At 44.6% G+C, this 18,748-nt stretch overlaps 1 protein-coding gene across 3 annotated transcripts in view; it reads right to left on the reverse strand.

Moving 5' to 3' along the window:
- FBLN1 (fibulin 1) overlaps positions 1-18,467 on the reverse strand; it is a 64,171-nt gene extending 45,704 nt beyond the window's left edge. Inside the window, exons 1-7 of one of the 3 annotated variants that reach the window (XM_033148264.1) lie at positions 18,244-18,463; positions 11,606-11,705; positions 8,252-8,384; positions 6,577-6,745; positions 3,929-3,982; positions 3,039-3,140; positions 239-370 (exon numbers count right to left, since the gene is read on the reverse strand). In XM_033148264.1, coding sequence (XP_033004155.1) covers positions 239-370; positions 3,039-3,140; positions 3,929-3,982; positions 6,577-6,745; positions 8,252-8,384; positions 11,606-11,705; positions 18,244-18,310 — 757 coding nt within the window. In that variant the 5' untranslated portion in view covers positions 18,311-18,463. Of the gene's footprint in view, positions 1-238; positions 371-3,038; positions 3,141-3,928; positions 3,995-6,576; positions 6,746-8,251; positions 8,385-11,605; positions 11,706-18,243 lie in introns of all 3 variants that reach the window. The other 2 variants (XM_033148263.1, XM_033148265.1) reach the window with 2 other exon arrangements.
- Between the last annotated feature and the right edge of the window lie 281 nt (positions 18,468-18,748).

The raw sequence follows: 18,748 nt of genomic DNA on the forward strand, positions 1-18,748 counted from the left end.
CTACTCTGAAAATGCTCCCCAAATTCATTTTCACCATAGCTGGGTGGGCTTCTAATTTCAGAGCCCAGCATGAGAAAAGGTGTCCCACTTTGTAGCATAAACTACAGCAAACAAGCAAGCTTCCTGCATTATGTGTGAACTGGGCCTAACACAGCAAATTTCACGAGAACAGGGTACATTAGTATACATAAGAACTACAGCAACCACCTATCTTTCTTGTGAGAAGTCTGAAACATACCTTTGCAAAGGTTGTTCTCCGTCAGTTCATAACCAGTCCCACAGCTGGTCTCCCGCTGACAGCGGAAAGATCCTGCTGTATTGATACAAATTTGTCCAATGGCGCAAGGGTTGGTGAGGCATTCATTCATATCTGGAAAGAATCAAGGGGGAAATATGTGAAACTGCAACTTTGCCATACCATACGACCATCAGGAAGAAGTCAAAGTCACAGCATGCTCGCTGGTGTTCAGGAAGTAAGCAGTGTGTATGCTTAGACTCTCAAATTAACAAAAACTTATTTCTGATGTAATATTCATAAGAGAAAGAGGAGAGGAAAGCAAAACTAAACTTGGCGAAGAGAGTCATTCTTCTCCTTTTTGGTTAGATTCACTTTATGTCCCCCCAGTTTCCACAGCTCTGCTGACCTCCTGCCAATCTCATGGCAGTTTCTTCAGAGGAAAAGAATCAAATTCTACACACTGCTACTAATCCTCAGCAAAATACACCTCATGCCACAGCATCTCATCCTGTGGATTCCCTACTGGCTGCATGTGCTGCACAGCCCTGGCTGCTGCTGCTGCTGGTGGCGGCGGTCGGAGCAAGAAAATGCACAACAGAATGATTTCTGCTTTCCCAAAGCTAAGAAAGCTAACCAACAAATAACTGAGCCACAGTTTGTCTGAACTCAATCTTAAGTAAAAGATTATTCTTTTATCCCTCTTATCCTTTCATAAATGTGCAAGTTGCCAGCGTGGTGTAGTGGTTAAGAGCGGTGGACTCGTAATCTGGTGAACCGGGTTCGATTCCCCGCTCCTCCACATGTAGCTGCTGGGTGACCTTGGGCTAGTCACACTTCTCTGAAGTCTCTCAGCCCCACTCACCTCACAGAGTGTTTGTTGTGGGAGAGGAAGGGAAAGGAGAATGCGAGCCGCTTGGAGACTCCTTAAGGGGAGTGAAATGTGGTATATCAAGTCCAAACTCTCTCTCTCTCTCTTGCCTATTTCCTCCTATTCAGTTGAAAAATCTGCATCTCATTAGTCAACTGCAAAATACCCAGTGTATATAATGGAACTCAGTTACACCCAGTATGTAATTATAGTTTAATTAGCTTTTAAACAATTATCTTATATATGTTTTTGGCTTTCGGTGTTTTATCCATGTTGATTTAGTTTTTGTAAGTTTCCTTGACTCCCAGGGGAAAGGTGGGTGGTGATGACGATGATGATGTAATATTATTTCTGTCCCTAGTGCCAAAGATTTTTCTGATCCATTTCAACTCATGTTTGCTGCAGTCCTGGCGCCCTGCACCCCCAATGCATATATTAGCCTCCTATTCAGCCTAATCCTATGCCAAGTTAGCTTTCAGGGATTTGGGTCTCCCTATCTTGGTTACGTGTTATATTTGCCATGTGAGAGCAGGCAAGCCATGAGAAATTCTGAAAGCTTCTGCACCAGCAGCCAGAGAAAGCTACAGGACACCGAAAGGAGGAGTGGAAATTAGCTTCTACACAGAGATATAAGGAGAGACAAATAAGGGATGAAGAAAAGTGGCCAGTAGCTGATTCTTCACTGTATGTGTTGTGTGTGTCCACGTCATTTCTATCCTCGGCAGTATTCTCCACTTCTTAGTGTAATAGGTGGAAATTTAGGAGAAATTTGGGTTCAAATCCTTACTCAGCTACGACTATTACTGGGCCACCTTGGACCAGTCACCGGTTCCCTATTTAAAAAAAAACCTCAAGTTCCTTGGAGGAAGGTGGGCTACAAGAAATTCAGTATGGAAAGAACCCTCCTTGAAGTAATAGGATGTCCCTGTGCACCTCCAAACTATCTCTCTAAAGCCATGACTTCAAACCTAATGGCTTTAGAGAAAGGAAGCATAAGGTACCTGCACTGTCTGTTCTTAGGGAGCTGGGTATGTTTAGCCTGGAGAAGAGAAGGTGAAGGGGGGATATGATAGCCATGTTCAAATATATCAAAGCATGTCATCTAGAGGAGGGAGAAAGGTTGTTTTCTGCTGCTCCAGAGAAGCGGACACGGGGCAATGGATTCAAACTACAAGAAAGAAGATTCCACCTAAACATTAGGAAGAACTTCCTGACAGTAAGAGCTGTTGGACAGTGGAATTTGCCGCCAAGGAGTGTGGTGGAGTCTCCTTCTTTGGAGGTCTTTAAGCGGAGGCTTGACAGCCATCTGTCAGGAATGCTTGGATGGTGTTTCCTGCTTGGCAGGGGGTTGGACTGGATGGCCCTTGTGGTCTCTTCCAACTCTAGGATTCTATTATTCTTCCCTGCAACATCTGAAGCCCCTCGTGGGCCGCACTCTTACTGAACTAATAACCTGTAGCTGGGATGAACTACCTCAGGCAGTAGGAGAGTATTTCTCTCTCTCTCTCTCTCTCTCTCTCTCTCTCTTACACACACACACACACACACACTGCATATGGAAAACTAAATGGCAGCAAGAAGCGTTGCAGCATCACTTTCCCAGTGAGTTTTCTATGTGCAGGAGTGTGTGAGATTGCTCTTTTATGAAGGAGCACTCAGCGGAGCAAGTTCACACCTGCATACTGAAGTGGTATCGCTGAGTTATACAGGCTTTCTGCTTCACCAAGAACAAGGCTTTAGTGCTGCCCTAAACACAGCGATACAATGTGTGTACATAGTGTGTACATACTCACTCTTACGTTCTGTTCCTTTCTTGATTTACTCTGCAACCTTACTTTGAGTACTTGAACAGCAGGACACACATAGCCAGAGTTATTTCTCTAAACAAATGACAAAACTATAAAAGCAAAGCAAATGGCAACCTTTCTTTACCTTCACAAGTGAAGCCATCAGGCTGAAGCTGGTAGCCCATAAAGCAAGAGCAGAGAACACTGGAGCCGGAGTCCCTACATTGCTGGGTGCAAGGGCCTCCTCCTGCGAAGGACAACAGCAGAAGATAGCTAGTTCTTTTAAAGTTTGTCATTAAGAAACCCAAAGACCAGCATCAACCATTTGCCCTTTAACAGTATTGTATCTTCCTTAAGAGAAAACAAACAATTAACTAAAAATTAGTGGTTCAAAACCAGAACAGAATACTCTGTATTTCCACATTATGTGTATCCTAAATTTGCATTGTTCACTCAAGGTAAGCCCAAAACGGAAAGAGATGAATGGGATGGTTGCCATCATTCATGAAATCATGGAACTGTAGAGTTGGAAGGGACACCAAGGGTCATCTAGTCCAACCCCCTGCAATGCAGTGCACATGAAATGGCAATGCTGACTATACCTAGCAGTCTGCATGCATTGCCAACAAAACAGAGCTAAGCTGCTGTGGAGGACTTGTAATGTGCCTTCTACACAGCACACCCAACCAAAAAATGGTAGACAATATTAATTTTACAGGGTGCCTGACTAAAGGCTTAAGAGTGACACTAGTATTAGGAGCAAACTATGCAGTATGGACAAATCCAGTAGAGCTGGGATGGCTCAGTCAATAAAGCATGACACTCCTAATCTCAGGGTCATGGGTTCGGGCCCCATGTTGGGCAAAAGATTTCTGCATTGCAGGGGGTTAGACTAGATGACCCTTGTGGTCCCTTCAGCTCCACGATTCTAAGATTGTAGTGGTTTCTCAGTGAGCTGGGAGGCCCCTGAACAGATTCAGTCACAAACTCACAAGCTGGTCTCTCTCAGCCCTGCCCCGCAAATTAGTAAATTACCTCTGCAGCGGTCATTAAGGTAAAGATCCTCATTATCAACTTCCACTGGTGATAGGCCTACTGCATCTTGAGGGAGAAAAAAAGCCAAACATTAGGAGAGTGAGAGAGAAAGGTCAAGCCTGCTAGAATAAAATGGCCCTTTGTCCTGTTATTTAGAATGGGTATGAAGTCTTCTTTATGAATCTGTTTTAAATCTGAGGTTTATATGACCATGTCTAACAGGTCAATTACCACACAGTGACTTCTGCCAGACATTTTCTTGTAGAGATGCTTTTTTTTTTTAAGGGTACCTCCCAAGATAGTTGGATTTAGGCCAAATCTGCCTCAGAGTGAGAATGTTATCTGTAGTCCTATTCCATCCAGAGTTTTGTAAATGTGGTTGTTAGTTCCTCAACTGCTGTCTGGCCTAGATTTTGAGTTGCTGAGGCTAACTCATTACACGCTGTCTCAGGAAAGGCGTTGTCTAAAGGTCTTTTGACTGAGAATTAAACAAGGACAAGGGGTCATCTAACAGCTCCTTGACTGAACCTCAGCCACACAGGTTGCTTCTAAATATTTGCAGATGCAACTGAAGTTAAAATGACTCCAAAAGCAGACTCAGTAAGTATTGTTGAACATGAACAGTTATTTGGTAACAGAGTTATTTGAGTTATAATGATAAAACAGTTTTGCTGGGTTACAGGGAAGATTTGAATTTGAAAATGTCTTTTTTTAAAAGCAGGTTTGTGGGACAATACTGACCCTTAAAACCAGTTGTTACACTATTAAGGAGAGCTAGTAATTTGTCTGTTTAAAAATAGATCCCCCCCCATCTGTATGCTCCTTTCTCACAAATGGACAGAACGGGTCTGAATTAAGTGTCTGTCGGCTAGGCAAGGAGAGTAACAAAATAGTAACAAAAACAACGTTTTATGGTCACTTTGACCACTAGCACTTCATGTTCTTTTTGTTTCTCTGGCATTCCATGAGATTTAAGGGCAGGAGACTGGGACGCCACATGGCAATGCAAGCCTCATAATGGTTAAGGATTACCTCAAATATGGAGTTGTTAAAGATTTAGATAAAAGGGGAGCTTTTTTTACTTCTTTCAGCATTGCTCTGGCACATTGAAACTCCAGCTATTGGCAGAGTGAAACAAAACACTGGCCGATGGCTTGTGCATTTGTGAACCACACCAACAGCAGCAACCTGATCAAGCAACTTTTGAAGGTGTTGTTTAGGAACACAAAGGCCACCTGAACCCTCTGAGCAGATACCGCACTTTTCGCTCCATAGGGCACACCGGACCATAGGACGCACCTCATTTTTAGAGGAGGAAACAAGAAAAATATATATTTTTTCTGGTTTTCCTCCTCTAAAAGCCCTGTTTTTTTGAGGATCAGCTAAAGGTTTTGCAGCTTTTTTTGCAAAGGGGGAAAAGCAAAGCTCCTTTTGCAAAGGGGGAAAAGCAAAGAGGAAAAGCCCCGTTTTTATGGGGTCCAACTCACATTTCTGCAGCTGCTAAAGGAAAGGGAGCCTTTTCTACAGTTTCCAGACAGATAATCTAATCAGCCAGTCCCATGTCGCTGGAGAAACAAACAACCTCCCTCTGCAGCACATTCAACAAAGGAGGGCGGGGCTGAAAGGGAGCCGGGGACTCTTATCTCTCTCCCGATCTCTTGCTGATCAGCTGCTGAGCGGGGTCCTTTCAACACCCCCTTTTCTCTTTGTAAAATAAAAAGCATGATCCTCTTTTGGCCCCTGGGCAATTCAGCTCCAGGGACCACCATTCGCTCCATAAGACGCACAGACATTCCCCCTTACTTTTTAGGAGGAAAAAGTGCGTCTTATGGAGCGAAAAATACAGTATTTCATAGAGCAACCACAGAAGTGGCAATTTGCTGCCCACTAAGGCTGTGTCCACATGAACCTGTTTGCAGAAAATATATTTTTTCTTAACCCAGAATCATTCGTGCTCATTTTCAAAATGCTGCTTTCAAGCTAATTGATTCTAGGTGTGTTCACAAGGGTGATGTGCTTACTTGGCATGCACCTGAAAGCCCTTCCCTTGGTGAGGTTATTCATGTCTTTTCCTCTCTGCACATGCCCTGAGTGAATGAAGAAGGAAGTGGTGGCTGCGGTCTTGGTATATACCCATCCACAGTGTCATTGGGCAGCTATGGATACATACCTCCCTCACAAGGTCCACTGCGCATTGCACTGAGTTTTACAAAAATGGCTAATCTAGGGCAGTTGCTTTCAATGCACTGTTCTGGGGTGATGCTGGAGCCCCCAACACCGTTTTCTCTTTGGTGTGTGCGTCAGCAGAAAGTGAGGCAATGATGAAGCCTCACAACTGGCCGCTCCCTCAGGTGAGCTAAGTATGTACTCAGGTGTGTAAACTAGGCCAGGATCTGCCCCTAAAGCCCTTGCAATGTACAGAGGATATGTGGAAATGCCCAAGCAAGACAAGCTGATTTGGAAGGTGTTCCCTGAAGGTAGACAATTTCAAAACCCCTGCTCTGAGACATCAACCATTTCTGCACATCGTGAATTCCTAGCAAAATCTCATTAGTTCTGAACTGAACTAAATCTGAAACAATTCCCCTCTCCGTATTTCAAAAATAAAGTTGTGCTGGTGTGTGTGTGTGTGTGTGTGTGTAACTTACCCAGTTCTTTGTTAGGATCATCAACAGTTAATGTGTCAGAGTTTTCTTGCCCCTCAACACAACAAGCTCGGAAGACCAAACCACACTGGTATCCCATCAGGAGGCTCTGCTCACAGCTGTTCCCTTGCTTTCGGGCCACCTTCCCCATAAAGCAGCAATAACAACATTTCTGCCAAAACGCAACAAGACATTATCAATGAGCTTTACAGTACTGTATTAGCAGCCACATTCAGGTTTCTTTTTGCAGCACAGTGGCCCCTCTAAACCATGTCCTCTCCTCTTTCCCTCAATCCTCCCCCCCCCCCTGGTGTTCATCACATCATGTATTTATTTAAAAAATATTTCTATACGGATATAAGTTCTCATAATGTATTTTGTGGGGGGTGTCTCTGGGGAAATTGAAAGGAGCTATGATGTAATGTAATATAATAACAATAATTTGTATTACATTTCCCAACATATATTTCACAAACAACTAAAATTCAACCTGTGGTATATTTCATATATTACCAAAGGCCTATATGTTGCTCTCAGTCCAGTGGTTCCCTCCAAAATATTTTTGCTCCCCCACCTCATACATTATTTTTGCTTCTTTGATGCCCACTTAATACATATACAAGAACAGATCTTAACTATAACTTTAAAAAAATAAATAATGTTCATATAAACACAATAGGAGAGAAATGGCAAATCCCATTTTGATGGACAGTAGAGATAAATAATATAAATGACTAGTACGCCTGTGGGCTGTATCCAGCTATGCTATCCCCACCCCCCCAAAGATGGCTGTGGCTGGTGGACAAGTTGTAAGTTAGGCTTGGATGAAGCACTGAAATAACAGCAGCTCTAACCTCCTCAACTTCCATGGATACTCAACTCATGATGCAACGAGATTTTCCCCACCTTCACCACCGGCTGGTGCGTTCCACTACAGGGGAAACTCTCAATGTGCTGAGGATCCCAATTATTTTTGTTTATTACATTTAAATCTTGCCTTTGCTTTGTGATGGACACCAAAGTAGTCTCCCATCTGGCTCCTGACCAGATTCAGACCTGCTTAGTTTCACCCAGGTTGGTGCATTAATCTATTTCACATCCTAGAATCAATTCTGGGACAGAGGAGACACAGGGTAGCAGCCACACATCAGCCATAACACTTACAGGTAGTTCCAGTATAAGAGCGAGCAGCATAAAGCTTTGTAATCTCAACAACGGGTGATATTGCCAATTAGCAAACACCAGCAGCATCGAGACGCAAACATTGTGCCAATGGTACATTAAGTAGTTGCCACAAGAGGGCTCTTGCTTGTTGACTTAAACAATGTTGTAGGCGGAAGTATATAGGAAAACTTAAGAATTACGATGTTTTAGAATGTTTTAGAACACACCATTCATTTAATGTGGGGTACTGGCCAGGTGCCTTAGGGCACACCCAACCTAGATGCTACACACTGTAGGGGAATAAATATAAATATATTAAATATAATATAATAAAGGGCAAGCTGCCTCCTCCTATCAGTCTTCTTACTGAGGAGCTGATATGATTCCCAGAATGCCAAGTTCCAGAAACACTGTAGAAAGCTAGACTCCAGGAAGTTTGAATACAATGCTGTGCCTAAGAGGTTAATTCAAGGCAAATGGTTGTTATCAAATAATGGCAACTCTGAAATCTCACCTTAATGACTTTGTCTTCACAGGTAGTATTGCCTTCATCGGAATCACAGTCTTCATGCTTGCTGGCGATCGCTATTCCTGCTGTGCAATGCAGCTCCTCCAGTTGATTGAGGCAGCATTGTTCCTGAGCTATGCTACGAATAAGTAAAAAGAATGGGAGCAGAGGGTGGCTGTAAGGGTTCTGCTGCGGTTCCTCGCGAGTAAAGAGGCTCGACTCAGGTCCCGTATATTTACAGGTTTTATTGTGCAGATATATGTACAGTGCAGAGCTCAAAAGTCCATGACCAGCTTAGTCACTTTCAGATCCCAGAAGTGGCGCTTTTCGGGAGCACCCCCAACATTAGAACTTGGGCACCCCTAGTCTCCTCCTTCCCTCCTTACATTTCACACCCCTGCGTAATTGGGGCGACAGAACTGTCGTTGCTCCCTCTTGGCTGGATCCGCTGAGACCGTTGGGTCTCTGGAGCACCCCCAGTGGGTGTGACTTAGGCCAACCACATAAAGGCTTATATGGTAATATTTGCCTCAAGCCAAAATCTCAGCATCTTCAGACAGTCCACAAGCTGTAGCCAAGGCCTCTTTCTAATGGCTTATTGTGGTTTGTCTGGAGGAGACAAACCATGAGTCCAAGTTCAGACAACACACTAAGCCCAAACAATAGTTTAGCTTGCAGCAGCACAACAATAGCAAGACCGGAGGAAGAACAAAGTGGTAATGATTTCCACTTGAAGAGGTCGCTAAATTGTGGTTTGGCTTAGTGTTACATGCAAACTGGGCCAGTGAAATCTATATTTAGTTAGGCTTTACTGAGAGTTTAAAAACAAAGTATAGAGCTGTAGGGAAACTGCCCTGATGGTGATGATGATTAGTGTCACACCTGCCCCGAGTTAGAAAAAAAACATAGTTCTAAATTAGAATTTGACATCTGCTTTCAGCCAAGTATGGTTAGTATTCCACTCAGGGCAGCTTAGCGTGGGCAAGAGAAACAGGGAGCAGGGGTTCATAAGAGAGCAGGACAGAAGTTACATGAGCCTGAGTCGTGTTCCTGATTTCTTAATCTTGGTTAAGAGGTCAGGAAGCCATACATCGGCACCAAGCCAGCTACACAACCTGGTCTGTCGATAAAGTTTGGTTTTAGTTTAATTAAGGTTAGCTGGTGTGACACCCTCCAAATGTTCTTGGACTACAACTTCCATCATCCATGATCATTGCGTATGCTGGCTATGGATGATGGGAACTGTAGTCCAACAACACCTGAAGAACTTCACATTGGCTCTTCCTGGTTTAGATAACATAATCTGTAGTTAAATGTTATGTATTATATTCAGCTAAGTCACATGTAGAGCAGACCTACTGAAAGCAATGGCACTGGTCTACTCAGAGTATAGCTTAGTTGGGTACAATTCTTGGACAGGGCATACCTCTCTTTCCCAATCCTCTCAGTACTAACAACATACTTTTTTGTTTTTAAAGCAAGTCTCTGTCCAATGAATAAAGCCAACCCAGAGATCTTTAAACAAACAGAATTGTGGGCTGTTACTTCACCTCTTCATCAGATTTACAATTAGCAGAGAAAGCTCCAGAACTCTTTCATGTCTTCTGCTATCCCCCCCAGAGGGTGAATGCTTAAAAACAGCATGAATTTCCTAATTGCATCTGGACTGTTCTTATTTCCCTTTCATTCATTTCCATAAAAACCATGCAAAGTGCAAGTTATAACTTCAGGGGGGGGGGGGGAATTCCTCTAGCACCAGTCTAGTTTTAAGTGGTTGGGAGGGGAGTCCCTCATCCATCTCATTTCCATCATTTTCCAGAGAACATTGTGATTAAATAAAGAACTTGCTAAGTTGGTATTTAGCATTTCAACATTAAATACAAAAGGAGGGACCTGCTGCTCTTTTCAACAAACTCATTTATGGAAATATATTTGAACGGGGTGTTTACAGGGGACGTGTAAGCAATATCAGCCAAATTCTCTGTAAGGCGGTAAACCTATTCTAGCTCAAGTTTCTCTCTGACATGCCAATTTTTCATCCCCAGAGGGATTTTAATGGGGGGGGTTTGGGGGGATTGCACAGAGGAACACTCATTCTTAGCGGACCTCAGCTTCAATTTGTACAAGTGGTACAGCCAAGTCACAAATATACCACCTTGGCAACAAACAGGGCCATAGGTAGGGGGTGGTGAGGTGGGCCCCCACCAGGGGCGCAAGCAATGGGGGGGGGCGCAAAATCGGTTTAAAAATATGTCCATAAATATAAAGACTCGTAATCTGGTGAACCGGGTTCGCGTCTCCGCTCCTCCACATGCAGCTGCTGGGTGACCATGGGCTAGTCACACTTCTCTGAAGTCTCTCAGCCCCACTCACCTCACAGAGTGTTTGTTGTGGGGGAGGAAGGGAAAGGAGAATGTTAGCCGCTTTGAGACTCCTTCGGGTAGTGATAAAGCGGGGTATCAAATCCAAACTCTTTTTAAATAGAGGGTGAATTGAATGGGGGGTTGGGGTTGGAGGAGAGGTGGAAAGAAGAGCTAGGGGGCACAATCTGGACGGCTATGCTAGGGGCCATAGCTGTCAACCTTTCCCTTTTTTTGCAGGAATTTGCCTTATTATTATTCAAGTATTTTATTATTATTCAAGCATTGTGAAGCAGCAAGGAGGGTTGACAACTATGCTAGGGGTGCAAGATCACCCAGCTACGGCTCTGGCAGCAAACATGCCCATTATGTGACATTAAAGGAGTAGCAGTTGTAATAACCTAGGCCCAGGTGTGCTGGTGGCAATCTCATATGTGGAGTGGAGGAGTGAGCTTGAGACACCAAGAGGAGCTTGCCTGCGTTTCTCAATTTGATTTCTCAACAGGATTTCCCCTTTTCCTGACCCCTGTGTATGTTTCATCTTTCAAGTTTTTTAATTATTATTCAAGCAACTTCAAATCAAGTTAAATTTTATCTGTCAACCACTTTGTGTGGGAGGCCGAATTCAATGCCAATATAAATGCAAAAATTCACCAAGTACTAGCAGACAGGATTGCAAAACACATTCTTTCCATTCTTAAAAAGAAATCAAGCCAGGACATCTACAATTACAAATCTGAAAAGCAAGACAACAAATATTTTCCCCAAAAAGGTTCTTTTCAGAGTGCTGTTTATGGACTGGGCGGGAGGCCCCTATTTTTCCACTAAAGACTACTATCATGGGAAGAAGTCCCAGGTCAGTGTCTGAAATAGGACCCTACAGTAGCAGTGAAGAGAAAACTTAGCACAGGGGGCTTTCAAGGCAAATGCTTTCCCCCAGAGGAGTAGTCTATCTGTTTGCTATAATAACAACAAGCAAGCAAGCTGCTTTGAAGAATACCTGCATTCTTTGGAATCAGGATGCGATGGCAGAGAACTACAGTCTCTCTTTTGACTTGCCCATTCATATCCACGTGAGCAGCAGCTCTCCACTGAAGTATCTGCAGAAAGAAAAAAACAATTGTGTTTTATAAGCACTCAGGAAATGTCATTGAGGAATCATAGAGTTGTAGCTTGGAAGGGATCCCGAGGGTCATCTGTCCACACACACACACACACACACACACCCGCAGAGGCGGAGCTAGCTGCTCTGGCACTGGGAGCGGTGCACATGCTGGGCACCCGGGGGGGGCGAACGGCCCAGGGGGGGGTGCTGTCCATGGCCAGCGTCTAGGGGGACGGCGCTGCGATGACACCCAGAGCGGGCCACAGCCAGCACATCCCCCTTCCTCTGCCAGTGCCCCCCCTGCAATGCAGTTACAACACAATTCTCTTTCCTCTTCTTCTATCCCATCTCATAATCATCTCCCAAGGAACCTGTATCAAAAATATATATGTGTGTGTATGTGTGTGTGTATAATGTTCCCAATGTGTGCGTGGCGGACACCGATGTTCTCCGTAACCGCTGGACCAAAGTGCATCAAATTAGTACAAAGCATAACATGACCATCGAGGAAGGATCGGGCGTAATACAAATTAAAACAAACCACACCTGTAATGCCTAAAATATAGAATAAAGGCAAAAAAAAATTGGCGCACCTATTATATCTCATCAGCAAAAGGAATGAAGACTCCAACAGCATCCAATAGAAAGGCGGATGGCCCGTCGACATCATCAGACCCGGCCAGAGCAACAATGCCTGTGCCCTCACCTAAAATGGCCGCCGCAGCTTCGCATGCTCTTAGAGAAGAAAAAAAACATGGAGCAGGAGGCATGCCTGAGAGGTCGCACTGAGTAAGACCAGCTCTGAGGGGATTGTTTCGCTGGGGTGCGTGATTTTGGGACTGGGTAATTTTGGGACTGGGGTGGGGGAGAATGCTCTTTAAGGTCGCCAGTGCCCTAACCTAAAATGGCCACCGCAGCTTCGCATGCCTGGTGTTTTTACATGAGTAGAATGTGTTCTTTTATGTAAAATGCATCTCTGGGTTATTTGTGGGGCATAGGAATTAGTTCATTTCGCCCCCCCCCCAAAAAAAATATATAGTCCGGCCCACCAAATGGTCTGAGGGACAGTGGACCGGCCGAAGGCTGGAAAAGGTTGCTGACTCCTGCTCTAAAGGGACAGGAAAGAATGAAAACAGGAGCTTCCAGAATACTCTCGGGGTCAGGAGAATTTTTAAAAGAAAAGAAAAAGAAAAAGAAAAAGAAAAAACCACAGCAATGCGTGGCCGGGCCAGCTAGTATAATATATAATTTCTAACCTAAACAGAAAAGGATGCCATAGTGTGGAATATACAAATATGTTGCATGAAAATACAACTGATTAAGTGGGCTCAAATCAAGGGCCTTACTCCATAAGCAATGTATTTTCCTATGAACACATACGTATGCTAGTTTTTATCAGCCAAGAGGGGCAAGGACCTAGAGCGCAAGTCCCTGACTGATCCAAGCACTTGGTCCACATCCTGCAGCCTTACTGACTGAAACACCCAACACAACAGGACTAGAGAGTGCTCTGGGCACCCCATGAGATTCACCTGCTATAACAGCGGAGTCAAGATCTCTGTGGGTGCAAGCGATTTTATCCTCAAAATGCCTTGCGAGCTACCATTGGTTCTTTGGGGCCAGACTGTAAAAGGTCCCATACAACCCAGAAAAGCTCTGCCGGAGGACATAAGGAGGGTCCCATGGAGGCAGCAAAGTATGCCACCTTTGCTGCCTTCACTGACACTACAAAGGTTCGATGATGAGCCCTCGCCAGTGTTCAGCTGCATTCAGCCGGATCCTTCCTCCACTTGTGTTTGAGTTGTCTCCCAGCTTGTTCTCTTGCCCTAAACTCTGGAGTATACCAGGGAGCCAAACCTGAACCTACTGCCAACCAGCTTTATTGAGTGACCTAATGAATGAAGAAAAATGTCTCTGTGATCCTCTTTTAAACTGCTTTCAACTGTATATCTGAGATATAATCATAAAAATGCTGTTACTGCTCTTAGATGGAAATAATCCAGTTGGAGTAAGGATGTGGAAGAGGCACCCTAACACAACAGTAAAATCTTATGAAATCAAGATTAATTAAAAACTGTTTTTAAATGAAAAATGCAGAAGTGAAAAGGCAGAACACACACGGGAAATTAAGGAATTTAAAATTACAAAGAAAAAGAAATTAACCATACAGCTGACAAATATATCAAAAGGAAAAAGAATACCAAAAAGAACTGCACAGGCTGCAATCCTGAACACTGTTAAGCTGCTTAAATCTGTTGTATTTAAGCAGCCTAACTGTGAGTACATTGCAACCTCAGTTATTTGGACTTCAGATTATTTGTGGACAATGGCCAGGTCTAGCAAAATAAACACAGTTAATGAGCAACAGGATTACAGACATACTTAATATTTCATGCACAAAAGTTCACTACGCAGCAGGAACATTAGAACTAATAAACGAGTCGCTCTAATTGTTATTTTTTAAAAAAATTATGGCAGTCTTACAAATCACTGTCTAGGCTGGCTAAAACTCCAGCTGAAAGAATTTCAATGACATTGGATTAGAGCAGGCATGTCCAACAGGTAGATCGTGATCTACCGGTAGATCACTGGACGTCTGTGGTAGATCACCAGTAGATCAGTGGCTCCCCCCAAAGAAGCTAAAAAACTTTGGCTCCCCTAAAAAAAATGTCAACATCTTTGCCCTGCACCCCTAAAATGACCTGAAGCACCAAAAACAGGGCTTTCCTCCCTTAAAAAAGCTCAACATCACTTTCCTCTTCCCTAAAGAAGCTCAACAACTTTTACGTGAACCCCCCAAAACAGGGCTTTCCTTCCTAAAAAAAAAGCTCAACAACTTTGACTGAACCCCACAAAAGGGGGTAGATCACTGCCAGTTTTTAACTCTGTGAGTAGATCACAGTCTCTTGGAAGTTGGCCACCCCTGGATTAGAGCTTCAAGTAGCTCCAAAATGTGCAATAGGCAAGATGTCAGTCGGTAGGCATTACAACAGCCGTCTTCCTTCTTCTATACCATTCCAAAATTCTGCTGCAAATCTTATGTCAAGCTGCCCTTGACAGTTTTTGTCGTGTGTAAAATGTTGAAACTGATCAGATGACCTGAATTTGCAATCTTGGCTGAGAGAAAAGTCTAGCCTTAAGAAAAAAAGCAGACACTAATGCTGCAGAAGAATTAGCCCCTTATTGAATACAGTGATACCTCGGTTTACAAACTTAATCCATTCCAGAAGAAGAAGAAGAAGAAGAGAAGAGTTTGGATTTGATATCCCGCTTTTCACTACCGGAAGGAGTCTCAAAGCGGCTCACATTCTCCTTTCCCTTCCTCCCCCACAACAAACACTCTGTGAGGTGAGTGGGGCTGAGAGACTTCAGAGAAGTGTGACTAGCCCAAGGTCACCCAGCAGCTGCATGTGGAGGAGCGGAGACACGAACCCGGTTCCCCAGATTACGAGTCCACCACTCTTAACCACTACACCACACTGGCTCTCAGAAGTCCGTTCTTAAACTGAAACTGTTCTTAAACCGAGGCGCCCTTTCCCTAATGAGACCTCCTGCCGCCGGTGCCCTTCCACCTTTCGGATTCCGTTCTTAGGCTGAGGTAAAGTTCTCAAACAAAGACACTATTTCCGGAATTTATAAACCAAATCGTTCTTAAACCGGACTGTTCTTAAACCGAGATACCACTGTATACATGTCCAACAAAGCCCCATATAATATTATAAAAATATATCAAACAAACTGGGGGCCATTGACATGCTACCGGGGTTCACATACTTGAGCCAGCCTGGGTAGCCAGATAAAATTTGTGGTTGCAATGACCCCCAATACTGGATGATACAATCTTGCACCTAGTAGGGTTGTCATATGTCCTCTTTTTCCAGGACACATCCTCTTTTTCGTGAATATGTAAAATGAGAGTCGTCATAGTGATCCATAGTTAAAAGAAGTCGGCAAATGTATCCTCTATCTTGCTCTTCAAAATACAGTGTATATCAACCCAAGCAACTACTGCCATCTTGAGTGCACCAAACAGAGAGCAAGCATGCACATAACACATCTATTCCATGCTGAATGTCAGGAACAGGTCGGCAATAAATCACAAGTTAACTCTTTATTCAAAGAAACATGGTCAACTCAGGAGGCCAGGCCTAGTGAGCACTGAAGCCCTCATGATCAGTCTCAGGGGTCCACTTGTAAAGTTGGAATTATTAACCTATCTGCCAGGGTTGTCAGAACAAGATGATGATGATAACTTTGGAATTCCTCATACAACAAAGGTGCTTTGTAAATGCTTTGAATATGGGGTGTGGCCCTCATCTCCACTTTCAGGCTGAGGGAGCAGGCATTTGTCTGTAGAGAGCTTTCCGGGTCATGTGGCCACTTCTGGTGCAACGGGACATGAGCGCATGGAAATGCCATTTACCTTCCTGCCACAGCGCTACTTATTTCTCTACTCACGCTGGTCTGCTTTCGAACTGCTAGGTATCTAGTCATTAGTTAGCAATGTGGCTCTGAGATCTGAAAGTCTTAAGCTGAAATGTCATCTCGGTCATGAACTTGCAAGGTGACTTTGCTATCTCTCAACCACTGCACTGGAAATACGGGGGAAATATCGCTGGCCCACCTCACAAGAGTAAGGATTACTGAGAAAGAAAATTATTTGAGCCTTTCAAGTGCATAAGAACATAAACAGTAAGTAGCATTAATCTTACCTGGGTCCCTCCTAGGTTATCTTCACAACACCTCTGTGGGTTAGACTGATTGCCCAATACCAGCCAGTTAGCTTCAAGTGTGAATGTACACCTCCAAGAGGCCAACTCATAATACCCAACTATACTACACACTGCAGTGCAGTGCATGGGGTTGGACTAGATGACCCTCAAGGTCCCTTCCGACTCTACAGTTCTATTATCCTAGTCTAGCTCAGGGGTGGGTGGCATTTGGGTCTACACTGAGGATTGCACACCAGTGATATGCCTGGCCAAAGTGGCCAAACCACATTTCCTTTCCTATGTGCAGACACTATGGCAACATCTAACTTGAAAATCAACCTAGTGAACTTGGAATCTTACACCCCACACCAGAATGTTTGGGGGGGTTGGTTCTAATAAAGGGTCATTTTAATCTCATTAAATTAAAATATTGTAATGATCCAACGTGGCTCAAGAGCCCCTGGTAGGCTGGCAGCCCAGGCCTCCCAGGAAGAACATTCTGGCAAAGGGAAGACCAGCCTGTTCCCAACCATCAACCAGGGAAGAGGAACTTTGCCTCCCCAGCCGGGTCAGACGGAGCATACAGCTCCACCTGCCCGTAGCTCTGGGAATGCAGAGCCATAGGGAGACATTCTCTAGCCACAAACATTAGACAGAAGAATTTGGGTGCTGGGCCACGTATGTGTCACATGTACATGTGGAGGTGTTTTTTTCCTGAGTCCTGCTGCAAACCCCCTTGAGATTCTACTGTACTTGTGTTTTTAATCTTAACGAAATCACAGTTTCCTCCAGAAAAATGCTTCCCCCCCCCCTTACACATCAGACTGAGAAGGGATTGAGAACCTGTGGCTCCTCAGATGTTGCTGGAATCCAACTCTCCTCAGCCAGCAGGGAGAATGACTAGGGGTGACAGGAGCTGAAATAAAACAGCATCTGGAGGGCCACAGGTTTCCCCAAGGAAACAGGGCCATACTCTTCCTCCTCCCACCACACAGATAACACTGAATGTGCACCATGCTCTGATGGTGAAAACTGGGCATCTGTTTAACAGGGCGTTTATGAGGAATGCCTGGTTTACACTAGGGTCACATCCAGTGCTATTTTTCAAGAAAAAGAGGTGCCAGAACTCACCCTGAATGCCCCCCCCCTCGTTCTCTTAGAATGGCAATGGCGCCCACCTGAGTTCCAGCGAATTCCAGCTGGAAAAAAGCCCTGCTCACATCCACACTCAGAGCATGGATGGTTTGACCAGAAAGGCCAAGGCAAAAGCATCTCTTATTCTTAAGTTTATAAATAATGTTACGCCTTACAGATTTATCGATTATCTATATGCATATTTACTCGGAAGTAAGCGGCACCACATAAGTGAGCAAGAGCTAGCTTCCGAAAAGAATTTGTCTCCTCCTTTCCTGAAAATGCTTCTGAATGCCGAAATTTCCAAGTATTGGGTATCGTAAAATAACCTCAGGGAAAAATAACTCCCAAGGATTTAGTCCCGTCGAAATCAACTCCACTCAGAATAGGGCAGAAACAGGGCGCTTTAGTTTAGTTGCAAGAAACTAGTAACCTGCATACCAACTCAGTGTCCGAGGGCTTCAATCCCCACCTATCCCTCTCTAACCCCAGCCAGGCTCAAAGATTAGAAGACACCCCCCAAAACACACACACTTTCCATGAGAGCAGACTCTTTTGCCCCGGGTCAAATCCTGGCTTTCACATCCAATGGTGGGTGAGGTGGGAGGCAGCCCAGTCTTCTCCTCCTCGTCCTCCCCCCCCCCCCTGCAATTCAAACATTTTGCAGCATTGCGGCTATTTGCTTACCTTGCCCGCCGCACAAAGGCACTGAAGCCAGGAAAAGGAGAAGCCGGATCCTGCGCAGATTGTCCATAAGTGAGCAGCGCAGAAACGGGGGGGAAAGGTCCGGGGAAGGAGAGCGCAGCAGCCCCAGGCAGTGGCTTCACTCTGGCTCGCTCTCTCATGCACCGCTAACTCCCTCCCTCTCCCTCTGCTTTAGTTTTATTCGACTTTATTGCCCCTACCTCGGCTAAAGTCCTCCTAGCCACTCAAGGGGGGTTAGGAAGGAAGGAAGGAAGGAAGGAAGGAAGGAAGGAGCCTGCAAGGATTACCCGCTACAAAGTAACTGTATAAGGAGTTAATTTGCCGCCTTCCTTTCAATTATCCCGCTTGCAGAGGTTTAAGGCGAAACAGAGCCTGGAGGCGGGGCCTTTTAAAAGTCATCTGTTGGATCCAGGGGTGGTCCTTCTCCCCCCACCCCCAGCGCCCCGCCGGTTCTCTTCTTATTACAGAGTCAGTCTCTCTCTCTCTC

This window comes from Lacerta agilis, chromosome 5 (genome assembly GCF_009819535.1).
Source record: "Lacerta agilis isolate rLacAgi1 chromosome 5, rLacAgi1.pri, whole genome shotgun sequence".
Taxonomy (NCBI): Eukaryota; Metazoa; Chordata; class Lepidosauria; order Squamata; family Lacertidae; genus Lacerta; species Lacerta agilis.